Source organism: Argentina silus (genome assembly GCF_951799395.1).
Source record: "Argentina silus genome assembly, chromosome: 16".
Classification (NCBI taxonomy): Eukaryota; Metazoa; Chordata; class Actinopteri; order Argentiniformes; family Argentinidae; genus Argentina; species Argentina silus.
Genome location: NC_139670.1, coordinates 13400831 through 13415048, shown reverse-complemented (window position 1 = coordinate 13415048; position 14218 = coordinate 13400831). Strand labels below are relative to the sequence as shown.

The 14218-nt window shown below is 43.6% G+C and overlaps 1 protein-coding gene across 3 annotated transcripts in view; it reads left to right on the top strand.

Moving 5' to 3' along the window:
• The window catches only part of dock1 (dedicator of cytokinesis 1), a 162811-nt gene that overhangs the window by 39726 nt on the left and 108867 nt on the right, over window positions 1–14218 (top strand). For all 3 annotated transcript variants that reach the window (XM_083687166.1, XM_083687165.1, XM_083687164.1), the window contains 6 exons: window positions 1023–1120; window positions 3555–3644; window positions 4696–4796; window positions 5309–5437; window positions 7413–7521; window positions 11865–11935. In XM_083687166.1, coding sequence (XP_083543292.1) covers window positions 1023–1120; window positions 3555–3644; window positions 4696–4796; window positions 5309–5437; window positions 7413–7521; window positions 11865–11935 — 598 coding nt within the window. The remainder of the gene's footprint in view (window positions 1–1022; window positions 1121–3554; window positions 3645–4695; window positions 4797–5308; window positions 5438–7412; window positions 7522–11864; window positions 11936–14218) is intronic.

The window sequence follows — 14218 nt, the reverse complement described above, 5'->3', positions numbered from 1 at the left end:
GTGTGTGTGTTGTGGGGGTAAACTGGATCAGGAGCCTAGCTGGGCATATATCTTTTCTCTTGTCTGTGAGTGAATATAGTAGTGCTCTAAAGTGAAAGATGCACTCCATATATGACTTCATTGACGTTTTTTTCGACACAATGTTATGCAGTGCCGGGGAGTGTCCTCCTCTCCTCTCCTCTCCTCTCCTCTCCTCTCCTCTCCTCTCCTCTCCTCTCCTCTCCATCTTCCTTCCCTGACTCAATCCATTTTAATGCGTAATGGTCTCGGTCCTCCAGATTGACCTGATTGATGCACCCACGTCTGTAAAGTACCCTGGTTTAATAAATTGAGATGAGTAAAAGAAGCCCACCAATTTGATAATCCCTCAAAGGTACTCTGCTCTGCCGCTATCTCTCTGGAACATGATTAATCATATCGTCACTCATGGTTTTATACATAAATTCATTTTCCTTGATTAAATTTAAGGGATCTAATACAATATTTTTTTTTTTTACACTTCACTGTAATGTGGATTACAAACACTATTTTGGGGAAATTTGCAGATTTATATGTTAAAGAGATTCTACAGGATTTTTGACGCTAATCCTAATACATCAAATTTTAGCATAAGGATTGACTGTATGGTTCTTAATATAATGTTCAGCGATTTCTTATCAGCGATTTCTTATCTCATTAGACCACACAGTCTTCAGTGGGAGTGGGGAAGTGTGCCACTATGTCCAATAAGGTCAATTCTTGACCATATTTCTAATTCGGTAGTGGCTGAAAATATAACCATATAACCATCTAGCATCTCGTTAAACCATCTGAGATGTGCAGTTAGACTCATGAAATGCAAATGATTGTCTTGGAACACCTGTCTTTGTATGTAACTTCACTACTCTCGCCTCATTCTCTCCAATCTATCTGGTTTGTGTTAGATGTGCTTGAGTAAAGCTGCCATATCATTGTGAGCAGTGAGCTGACGTGTCTGTATCTCTCTCTCTCTCTCTCTCTCTCTCTCTCTGCTGTTGTCTCAGTGGATCTGCTGGGGCTCCTGAAGTGGCGCTCCAACACCAGCCTGCTGCAGCAGAACCTCCGACAGCTGATGAAGGTGGAGGGAGGAGAGGTCGTCAAGGTGAGAGGTCAAAGTTCAAAAAGTACCGGCCATTATAATTGGTTTACTGTTGCCCTAAGTTTTAGGGAGAGATGGGGGGGGGGGGGGGGGGCGATCGCTGTGTTCTGTAGACTGGTTTTGATGGGGTTTTAATCTCAACATTGATTAGACCTTACAACGGTTACGACTGTCACCATTCCGCGGTCCTCATTCCCTGTGAGTGTATACCTCTTGATCAGAGCGTGGATTAGACGCCAGCCTTCACCAAGGCTCAGCAGTTAGACGCTCCCAACAGCTGGGGAAATAAACGGTCTAATCACAAGCCCTGTGTGTTTCTGAACAGCCAGAACCTTTCCTCCTGGCGGTGTATGGGGAAAAAAATATTCCACTGCACGATGGTAATGTAGGAACAGATTGTTCTCAAACAACGTCAACAGCTGAGAGGGAAAATGGAACGGAGGGGCACACAATGTGCAGCCGAACCGTCCTGCTGGCAAAAATGACAGGCAGCTGTGCTAAGTGCCCCGCATGAGGTTGATAAACAGATCAGTGGGTGGATAAAGGGACTTGAGTGGACTGGTTGAGAGCAACAAGCCTCCTATTAACCGCCAGCACTTCAATTACCCTATGGAGTCAAGCACAGCTGGACGAGGACCATATAAATGTACTTGTGTGTCCAAGGTGTTATCGCGTCCCAAGCTAGAGTGTCTCCCAGGGTGTGGGATGGTACAGTCCCGCCCGCCCTCATTACTGTAATGCAGATTTGCTACCAGCACTAGTCTGATTGAACCGTGTTTTATTCCCCAAAGGTTCGCAGACCTTGTATTTGCCTCCGAGCATGATGGATCTTGTCCCCCCCAGTGATGACACATCTGCGCACAGGGAGGGGAGGACGGCCAGAATAGTGTACCACTCTTTTCCAACATCTTTTCAGCTGGATCTGTTCTCACATGCCCCTCCAAAACGCTGTGTCACAATGGAAGGTGTTTCCCGTGAGAGAGAGTTGTGGATGTTGTTCAAGGTTACACAGTCACACTGACAAATAGGAGGATAACTGCTCTGTCATTTAATGATGTATGTGGGCATTCAGTTCTTGTGGCTATGATAAAACGCTGAAGAACAGAGAAAGGGCTAGACGGGTTCAGAATAAAGACATAAATGCGTTCTCCAGTACAACGTCTGGACATGATAAAACGGATTCTACACAAGTGGTCACATGACCAACAAACACAAGTTAACAGTACCTTATATCTGACTCCAAAAGATATTAACCGTACGTCTAACGCTATGTGTGTCAAGGACAACACAGGAGACCGGTGCCCATAGGCTACCCTGAGAAACTCAAATAATGAATGGCCTCTGTCTTCCTTAAATGTCCTCCAAACAACAGAACATAGGTGGGAGGTCTATACTATATACATTACAATAGCAAAGGAATTGATGACAGTCGAGGTGCAATTTCTTCAGGACGTCCACCAAGCATGCTCATTCAACTGTAAATAGGTGTTCCGGGCTGAGGGGGGGGGGGGGCATTGATCACCATTCACAATGGAAGATCAGACGATCACTGTCTTTGCCTCAGCCACATTTCAACACATTTAAATCACGTGGCTGGCGCCCTAATCTGTCTATAGCTACAGTGTGTACACAACACTGTGTAGGATACAGTACGTAGCACCAGGAGCATTAGAGAGCAGTGGAGTCTATGTCATCCACTCTCTTACACGGCCTGTGCTCATGCTACCACCATCTTAGCAGCTTACCTTGTCAGTCTGACTCTCTCTTCCGGGCCCCATGTGTACTCTGAGCCGTCAGCCATGGACTATAGCTAATCCTGAGTGGCAGCCATCAAATATCAAAAAGGCATGCAAACTGGGGTACTTCACTGTTGAGCTAACCTGTCTAGCCTCTTTTGAACTCTTTTGTCTAGCCTCTGTATCACAAGCATCCTCAACAGGCTTGTTAATGGACATATCTCAATTGTCTTTGATTGTGAACACCTTTTTTTGGTAGCATTTGATATTCCCTTGCTAAGAAGGCTCAATTTGTTCAGTTGATGTGATTGAAATTGAAATGATGGCATTTGGCAGAACACCGTTGGGTCATTTGTTAGTAGGCCGCTTTCATGTAACCAGCTGCACTGTGGAACGTCCATGGTCTTTCGAGGACTACATTTGAATGAAAATGCTCATCATAGCAGACTCACTTTAGGAGATGGATAGTGGCATTTAGATAATTGCCATTTTTTCTGTTCAGATGCTCACAATCAAATCAAAGTCTTTATCCAAAACTTTTTTGACTTTTTTTGCAAACAGCATACACCAGGTCACAAAACAGTGAGCTGAAAAGTTTCAACGTAGAGAAGGTTCATGAATTTTTAAATGACACATGCCAATGCCTTTCTGTCTATCTGTTTGTCTGTCTGTGGTAACATGCCATGTATCTGTCATCCTAGTTTCTGCAAGACACCCTGGATGCCCTCTTCAACATCATGATGGAGAACTCCGACAGTGACACATTTGATACCCTGGTGTTTGATGCCTTGGTAAGAACTGTTGTTGTTTTACACATCCAGGTGTATATATTTTACTTGTTTCTGTTTCTGGTATTTGAGTATTACACCACAGTGACACATGCACTACTTATGAATATGTTGTCAAAAAAGATGTTCTTCATGGATTTAAAACACCACATGTGGACAGAAAAGTAGTCTCTTATTCTCTGATCGTGAGGCGTACTGTGTGCCTCAGGCGTATGATGTTTAAAACTATGCACACTAGTCCACACCTGACACTTGAAAGGAATGTTGACTCTGACAAGGCACGTCCTGCATCTGAGGCATGTTTGTATGCTGAAAATTAATCTCTCTCAGCTGAGACACCTACCTGCCCTTATTCAGAATGCATTCAGTCAACACAACTGTGATGCAGTTTGATTACATTTCAATACACTTTTGCTCACAATCGCTCTCTCTCTCTCTCTCTCTCATACATACAAACATACGATTGGAACTGAATACTATATTGGATATGACATTTTATTAGATACATTGTTAACATGCATGCAATCCTATTACTAGATTTGCATTTTCTGTCCAACTTAAAGGTCCTCAGTGTTAATTCATTCATTATTCATGAATTTTCTAGCCAGCTAGACTCATTACATTCTCTCACTAAGCCTTAACAATTAGTTAGCCATATTTCTATATCAATGGAGCTTTTTTTATCTACCTAGCTAGCTATTATTAAATCATCATCTCCATGTCTATGTAGCTATTGAATTGATTGGACTTGTGACACACCTTGTACTGTGTGTCCTGTATGAGCACAGTAGCCTTCATGTTTTAGTCGAAGATTGCTGAGAAACTATCTCGCAGTCTCGTCTTCAAGAGAGAAACTCAGAAAGTGCAATGTAGGCCGTTTGACATTATCTGCTGAGGGAATGAATAGAGAGAAAATTACATTTGATAATTTGCGATCTCATTTAATTTCCCAGACTCGCTTTGAGCGTTTAGAACAGGCAGGGCCACTTTTACAGTTCTTTGTTATAAGCCATACAAGTTAGATTTTAATGAACATGTCTTGGTTTTCTGACAGGTGTTCATAATTGGACTTATTGCAGACAGAAAATTCCAGCACTTTAACCCTGTCCTTGAAACCTACATTCGCAAGCATTTCAGTGCTACTTTGGCTTACACGTGAGTACATTATTACATATACTTATTGTGAATCATTTCTTTTTACAACATTTAGGCAGAAATATGTGTTATAGAAATGTATACCAGTCACAGGTTATGTTATGGTATGGCCACAGGTCATCTTCATCTCACAAAATGATTGATTAGTTATTTTTGATGTTATCATATTGGTTATATTGTTTCAGTGTAAAATATTTTTTAACAAACTGAACAACTGAACATTCATAACAACTGAACATTCCTGCAACTGAACATTCATAATAATGTGGATGGAAAAGGGGATCCCCATTTTGAAAGAATATTATTGCATATCAGATGAAGACAGTTTTCTAATTTTGTTACCTCAGAGCCTGAAATTGAAATGTACTGCTTCTGTAGGCTGTGTCGATCAGTGGGAAAAATTCCAATTTACTATAATGTATTTCAATTTCAGGCTCTATTATAAATTAGAAAATTGTGCAGAGGGGGTGAATACTTTTTCACAGCACTGTATGTATGGGCTCACTCTCCAGGAAGCTGACCAAGGTTCTGAAGAACTATGTGGAGAATGCTGAGAAGCTAACTGAGCAGCTTCTGAAGGCCATGAAGGCGCTGGAGTACATCTTCAAGTTCATTGTCCGTTCCAGGGTCCTCTTCAATCAGTACGTCCATCAACACACACACACACACACTTGCACGCTTACACACACACACACACACACACACACACACACACACTCACACACACACACATTCAGACACTGTATTATCTTGCTTCTAATGCAAATATTTGGAACAAATTAAACGTAGAGGATAAGATAAACTATATTGATTTAATATCTCTCCCTTGCTGCTCATTCTTAACTCTCAATTCTCTCACTCTTTAATCTTTCTAGAATATGCACGATAGGTAACCTATTTTCGAAACCAGTGCTACTTTCCCATTACCTATTTATTGAAACCACTTTCAGTTATTGATTACACCAGTTACAGTTCATTCCAGAGTTGATGAGCCCTCTGCAGAATTGGGGAGAATCTATAAGTCACGTGACAGGCCTATATCCATGGATACATATGTTATTGGCAGAGGGTAATGTTTAATGGATGGGGGATGGTGGTTTAATGAATAGTGCTGATATATGGCCCAGTTCTAATTGAGAGTGTGTGGTTTGATTGGTTTTCCTCCAATGCTTAGAGGACAACCCGTCCTTTACCTCACAAATCAGAGCAGGATGACTTCACTCTCTGGGAGCCTCCTCCTGCAGGTCCCTCACTCCCTGTGTACAGGCAGAGACTACTAGACATGATAAACGGTGGCGCTTTCTTTATTTGGCATGTAAGCTTCCTGTTAGTGGTTTGTGACATCGCCTCTTATCCTCGTGTGTCAACCCTACGAGTTGGAACTCTCTCAAATTGAATTGTTGCCCTAGAGATGGCTTCCTGTGAATGGCGGTGTGGTAGCCTTCGGCCGTGGAGGAGGAGGAGGAGGGCCACATCAGCAGGTGACAGACTGACTGGGTCCTCAGTGCTGGCCAGCGGAACATTCCTATGACATGGTAGAGGAGGCACTCTAATCACACAATTTTCCCCTTGGAGGAAAGCAGCCTATGATTGGCATGGCTGTCCCTGGCTGGCCAGAGTCTGGTCCTCCAGCGCCACAGGGGAGAAGGAGGTTTAAGTAGTTGTTGTAGAAACTGCGAGCGATGCCTCAAAATCTCACCATTTCTGTAAGCTCTCAACAGTGACTATCCCAGGCTGTGTGATACAGGCACTCTGTCCTCTGGGAGATAACACCTACACACACACACCTCCTCCCAACCCTCTCAGCGTAGGAAGGAGAAAACAGCAGGGTTGTTGTGCTCAATCAATAGCTATTTTTCGATAGTTTCCGAGATGTAGTTTGCGAGAGTGGTTGACACAGATCATTAGTTTGTAGCACCCACAAAGCAGTTCATTTGCGGGTAATACCCACCAGTTTGGTGAGATTTATGGGCATTGTGAGTGGGATAAAACACATTTGCATTTTCGGGGGATTAGAGGCGGGCCTACTTTGTGCCTCTGTGTTCTTTGAAATGGAAGGAAACATTTCCCCAACTGTTTTCTGATCATTGCTTTGTGACTGCTGGCTGTGCAAGTTTTGTCCCCTACAAAGGGAAATGAATGGAATCAGTGGGCCAGACAACATATTATCATAGCTCAGAAAGATTGCAAAACCAGAGGGCAATTAGACCCAAATACTATTTTTTTCACCTGCCACCAAGTATGCCAGAGTGATCGGCATCCTTTGTCTGTTCTGTTTTGGTATGCCAAGGGAGTCATTTGTTGAGATAATTGAATACATTTTTTCCCTAACTTTTTGGGCATGGCAGCAGGCAGGTGCTTCGGGCTCTCGCCGCTTTGTTTTAAAAATGCAAATTTGACCGGCGACGAGGATGATGAATGTATTTTGATCCGGTGGTATTTGCATAGATAACACATGCGGGGCAGTCTGTCGTCTGGTATTGATGACTTTGCAAAAGTGACGCACGGTTCCAACTGTTGTAGTGGCATAGGGTCCTGTTTACTTGGGGTCTGAGCAAACAGCAGGCTCTTGATCATCTGTTTTTGTGATCCCTCCCCCCCCCAACCCTTCCCCAGACTGTACGAGAACAAAGGAGAGGCAGATTTCATGGAGTCCTTGAGGGATCTCTTCACTTCCTTCAATGACATGATGAACAGCAACTCTGAGAACACCGGTATGGTGAAGGTAAGCATATGCCCATAAGTCACCTAACTCGTACGTACCTAACACGGACGTCCCTAGCTCATAGTTCACTAACTCATTCGTCTCTAACTCATATGTGAATAACTCATACGTCACTGACTCATTGGTCAAGAACTTGTACACACTCTTCTCCACTTGTGTCAGATTGCATGTGTTTACATAGAGTTTTATGCATTTGGTTTTGCTGTGCATTTTAGTCTTAAGTTGCCATGCACATCAATTGTTGTGTGTCTTATTTGATGTGAGCTGTTGACTCATCAGTGGTCTTTGAGGCTTGTTTGGTTCACACACTGTTTTCATGTATTTCATGTGCATACTCTACTTCTGGTTAGAGACAATATACAGTGTCCTCCATAAGTATATGAAAGAGGAATCATTTAGTTTTTATTTAGCCCTATTACTCAGTTAACAGTTTAGATTTGAAATCAAACAATTATGACGAGGTTAAAGTTCCTCAGCTTTAATTCAGTGTTTTCTTTTTTTATATTGGTTTCACCATTTAGAAATTACAACCCTTTTTATACATAGTCCCCCTATTTCAGGGCACCAAAAGTATTGGAAAATTGGCCTGATAGGTGTTTCCGGTTAGAGAGCTGTCAGTGTCTTGTATTGAGTATCTGCCCAAGATTTATAGCATACCACCTCATCTGTGAGACATTGTGGAGGGGGTGCTATAGTTAGGGCATGTATAACTGCCACAAGAATTGGCTAACTTGTCTTAATTGATGATGTTACTGAATGTATTCTGAACTGTACACAAGATCTTATCTGCTCAAGTACAAACAAATGCCTCCAAATTCATTTGATGGCACTTCATCATACAGTAAGACAATGACCACAAACATACTGCCATAGCAACACGGGTTAGTTCAATCTTCAGATGTAAATCCAATTGAACATGCATTTCCTTTCCTGTTGATAAGATTACAGGCAAAAATACCTCAAAACAAACCACAACTGAAGATGCAGTACAGGCTTGGCAGAGCATCACCAGAGAATATACCCAGCATCTGGTGGGGTCAATGGGTCGCAGACTTAAGGCAGTGATTCCAATGAAAGGATTGTCGACCAAATACTAAATATGAGTACTTTATTTGGACATTCTATGATAGTTTCCAATATGTTTTGAAGCCCTGAAATAGGAAGAGAAAAATGTTGTACTTTCTAAATGGTGAAGCCAATCTGAAAAACAAAATGAAAAAAAAAAAAAAACGCCATTGAATTAAACTTGATAATCTGTACTTTGACCCCATAGTAATTATTTGATTTCAAATCCAAACTGAGTATAGGGCTAAAAGAAGATAAAATGCTTCCTCTTTCCAATACTTATCGATGGCACTGTATCTGTCACTGTTGTTCTATGTGTTGGTATGTCTCATGTGTTTCTGATCTCTCTCTCCGTTTGTCCTCTGAGGTGTGTGTGTGTGTGTGTGTGTGTGTGTGTGTGTGTGTGTGTGTGTGTGTGTGTGTGTGTGTGTGTGTGTGTGTGTGTGTGTGTCCTATTTTGTTTATTTGGTCTGTATCTGTGTGTTTCTCCTGCCATTCTGATGTGTGTGTGTGTGTGTGCGTGCCCGCGTGTGTGTCCTCTCTCTGTCTCATTCTGACCTTGACTTTCCTGTGACCTGGGGCATCTCTTGGGTTCTCCTCTTTAGCTCCTCCTCAAGGTATTTTCTGACTGCATCTCTCTCTTTCTCTCCCCTCTCTCTGTCTTCATCCCCCTAAGCTCCGCTCAAGCATGTGTTTGTACTACATTGTCCTTGACCATATGATGTCCCTCCCCATTAGCAACGCACGCACACACTCACACACACTCACACTCACTCACTCACTCACTCACTCACTCACTCACTCACTCACTCACTCACGCACGTACACTCAAACTGTCAACAAATAGTCAAAGCCGTAGGAGAAGCCCTCAAGTCAATTAGGAGGCAGTTGCTGTGTAATTGGGTTAGATAATAGCTCAACTGTCAGTAAATTAAAAATTGATCTTGGGGAACCAGGTTTAAAGGGAGGGATACGTAGCCTCTCCTAAGCCAGGCCTCGTGGAAGCTAAATGACAGCTGTGATCTAATAAACAGCCAGAGTGAATAACACCTCCACAGGGCTTCCTGCTGAACATCTGGAGCCCCCACCATCCGCTACCACCACCCCTAGGGGGCTCTGTGGTATACAGAGCAGTGGTACACGGAAGTCTCGCCTCAAATCACAACACCACTAATACGGTTGTGTAGTGCAGCGCATTGTACCAGCTATTTCCCAACACGTTGAGTTTTAGTATCTGGAGGATTTAAGGAAAGCCCGGTATACTCATTTGTCTCCAGTGTCTTTGAAGGCTCCAGCGCATGTCAATGGTTGTTTATGAAAGAAGGGATTCACTTTCAATGGAGGGAGATGTGGCGAGGGAATGTTAATCACTATCAAACAGGACCTTTGAAATCAAACTTTCAGCCTCCTACGGTCGACGTGAGTGGGTGTTTGAATAGAAATCAGGATCACTGGGAACAAAGGCTCAGATGTTGTTGTTGTTATTCACAAAGCATTGCTACGGAGTGCAGACAAACAAGATAAAAAAAAAAAAAAGAAATCAGATGGAATATGTAAGTGAACATATTGTAGAGATACAATGGCTGGGTTGAGACTTAGTTGAGAAAGTCCTGGCCGGTGTAAAGAAACGTCCCTTTGTAGATGTTTGGGTTGATTTATCGTGACCATTGCTAGTTTCACGTCATGTGATATCATGAATTGGCTCTTTCGTAACTTTGACAGGTTTGAACCAGGCTCCTTCTCGCTATGGATCCCAAGGCAAACCGGTATACCCAGAGGACGTTTGTGTGGTACGAGGGCTCTGTCTGGGCTTTAGAAGTCAGAGGCAGAGCCAACCTCACCGCAAGAGTGATTCACACTATCATCCTTTAGAAAGTGCCCGGCCTTCTCACCCTGGCCGTTTGCCAAGACACGCTGCCGAAACGTTTGTAGTTACACCAGACATTCACCACGTGACGACTGACGAATGGCTTTGCGTCTCTAACAGGCCTGCCGTTAATGGAGCGCCTGGCCGGCGCTCCGCATCTGTCTGTGTAATGGAGCTGTATGAGAGGGCCTGGCTGTGGCTTCCGACGCTCATCAGCACAGATGCTGAGTAAACAGCCCTGCCCAGCGTGGTCCTATGATGAGATCAGTCAGCCAGAGGGAAATGTGAGTGTCAGCCCAGCCCCCCGGGCCCAGCACCGGGCCCAGCGCCGCCCCCGGACGACAGCAGCCCTGCAATCGCTCCCCACTATTAACGGATGGCCCACTAATCAGCCGTTCGATGTGCCGCGCTGCAGGGGGGTGGGGGGGGTGGGGGGGGGGCTCATCTACCCGGGGTGTCACAGAGGCCTGATGGAGAGCTTCAGGGTGTTACAGGCCTGGAGACGCCACTCACTCAGGTCGTCCTGTCCCGATCTACAAGAGACGCTGGGCCTTCTTAATAGTCCCACGCATTTCCCTTATCAGCCAAATGCCACTTCCACTGCTTTCAATGGATGTCTGCCCTGAGCGTTTGAGAGAGGCGAGGCTGGGATATGGTGTCTAGCACTCGAGGGGTTTGAGGCGTTGTTAAAGAGAAGATGGGTTGCAGCTCAATGCCTCTCCACCCACTCACATTGATCAGGTGCTCCCACAGTATTGACTGACAGTGAGTAAGGGGCGATTTGATGATTGGCTCGTCTCTCAGTATGACCTCCGTCAACTATCGAATTGCTTATCGAATCAGGGGCCGTTCTGAGAATCAGGCTGTTTGATAGTAAAGCAGAAACTTTTGAGGCAATCAAACAAAATTCATACAAAGTGTGCTCATAATCACTCATACTACGATAACATACTGCTTAGAAATATATGGGCTTTTGGAGAAAATTCCGTCAGTGTTTTTGTTTTCAATCAGTGTTTTATAAAGAGCAATAATAGGAAAATCAGGTCTGGTTTAGCTGAAATACATTTTGCAAAATGATACTCACATTTCCACATTAGAGTAAGGACTAAGTAAGGGGACAAGTTAATGGGATAGTCCACCCAAATTACAAAATCACATATTCGGTTCCTTACCCTGAAATGAGTCAGTAACAGAACCAAAGTGTGGATTGAAGTCTATCATTGTCCGTAGACTCCTTTCAGGGTAAGGAACCAAATATGTGATTTTGTAATTTGGGTGGACTATCCCTTTAAGGCTGGAGGGGGACACTCAATAGTATTAATATTGAAGAAAATGTATAAGAAAAAAAAAAAAAGACTGCTTCAGGCTGAAACCACTCTCAAATTATGTCTTGGTGCTTTCTTTTGTCCAGGGTGCAGCACTGAAGTACGTCCCCACCATCGTGAATGACGTCAAACAAGTGTTTGATCCAAAGGAGCTCAGGTAATTATATAAAACAACCTCCTGTAGTGGATATGTGTACATGCATTTAACTGTAATATAATGAGAGAGTACTAAATGCAGTTTTATATAAACTTATAACTTATACTGATATAAATTTTCCATTAGAAAATCAAACTCATATATTGCCCTAGAAGGCCTCGTCATACTGGAATCTGAGATTTTCTCTCTCAAAGAACTCATCAGTGGGAAGTTCCAGGCTTTACCGGCGCATTTCCAAAGGAGAAAGGCTGTGAATTAAATCCAATCCAGGAAACGAGCCTTCTGAAAATGGGAATCGCAAGCCACAAATGTGACAAATTAAGCTTAAACGCTCTTTCTGAGAAAGCAAGGGTATACTCATTTGGTTGTTTGACATTAAATGTCATGTCTGGATTGTCTCTCTGTATTTCTTAAGTGATTAATGTTAACGGTCAGCTTCATTTAAACGAAATTTAAAAAATGCTCTGCTCTTGCAGTGTGGCAGACACCTCTGATTAACATAGCTCCTTACCTTTGGGCTGCTTCTTCTTCATCCACTTAACATTCACCAGATGTAGCATGAGGATTGCTTTGTACATGCTCAGGTTGCCTTGGAAACATGCAAGTGCTGCTCCACAACAGTGTCCAGTGCGCTGGGTAATACCTCTGTCATGAATACCATTATTTCGCCATTAGATTTAGTGCATGGTGTCAAATGACTTCCTGACTCAAAGCTATGGTCATTATTAAACAGCAGTAAATCAAGCGGTGGGCCATTCAACACTGTGATGTACTGTTTTAAAGACCAGGTAATTACAGTTTTTTATTAACAATGTCTTACTGTAATGTCGTTGTGTTTTTAGTTGGAAGTCTGTGTTGAAATATGAACCCAGTGGTGTGGAAGAAGGCCTAGGTGGTAGAAATGTGAAATGCTCCTCTTTATGCGCGTCACAGGCATGACTGTGACCAGCCATGTCTGTGTGAACGTGGTGGCTCTAGGACAATGTTCTGTCTACACCCCTTGTGCACTGAAAGGACATGACATTTCCTGTAAAAGCCTTATGGGTATGCTCTCGGAATTGGGTTTTCCACTTCAGTTTCTGAAACTGTTCATGTTTTTTTTAGTTATACAGATGGAAACACCGTAGTGGCTGTGAGATGTGATGTTATGGAAATGCCAAACTTATGTGTAGCCCTAACGTCAATGGGAAGAAAGTAGGAATGTTTCCTAACAAAGATATTGTGTATCCCGACCCATTCTCAGACAGGCTGACCCTAATGGCAGCAGTTTGAATAAACAGGAAAGATCTCTGGTTTTAATGATGCTATGTTTATTCTGCTGGGAGAGGAAACAGACGCAGAGCTTCGTCTTTGGAGAACACAACTCTTTTACCCTCAGTAGTGACTACTCTCTCTCTCTCTCTCTCTGTCTCTCTCTCTCTATCTCTCTATCTCTCTCTCTGTCTCTCTCTTTCTCTCTATCTCTTTCTCTCTCTCTCACTCTCTGTCTCTCTCTCTCTCTCTCTATCTCTCTATCTCTCTCTCTGTCTCTGTCTCTGTCTCTCTCTCTCTCTGTCTCTCAATATTTGAGCTGGAAAAAACTGAGCCATAAAAAAGGAGACGTCTACCCCCCCCCCCCCCCAAAAAAGGAAGGAACTCATACAGATCCATGACAGAGAAATATGGATGTAATAGTATTTTTTCCCACTCCCGATCTCTCTCTCTCTCTCTGTGCACAGCCTGAGTCAGTGTATTTTTCGTTGCTCAGATGAAAAGATTGGGAGGCTGCGAGCCAGTGAACCTCCCCAACCTCAAGGTCGGTGTGGCGTGCAGCGCTGCGGTGTGGTCTGTGATTGAGCGCCCGAGTCTCTGGGCTTCGGTGGTAGGCAGGCAGGGCCCCCCCGGGGGGCTCCTTATCGCCCCCGCCCTCTGAGAGCCCTACCCCAGGACCCTGCAGTTACATGTAGCCTTCTGTGACTCATGGGTTATTCATTGACCTCAGTTTTGACCTCCAGAGCAGATGTCCACACGTTGACACCACAAATGGTACCGGCGGACAGGGTTAGCTACCCGTCATAGCCCCCCTGCCGATTCCCAGGGGGCTTACTGGACTGGACTGGACATTGAGCTCTTTGGTGAGGAGACATATCTAGTTTTTCCAACCAAAGACAATCAAAGAGTTTAATTCAGAGCTTGTTGTGAAGCTGTGCAACATGTAAAATGTAGAATGATAGGTTAGGTCAAAGCTGGTTCTGATACTGTCCAGACATGTTGGTGGCCCGTGGTTAATGTGTCGCCATGCTA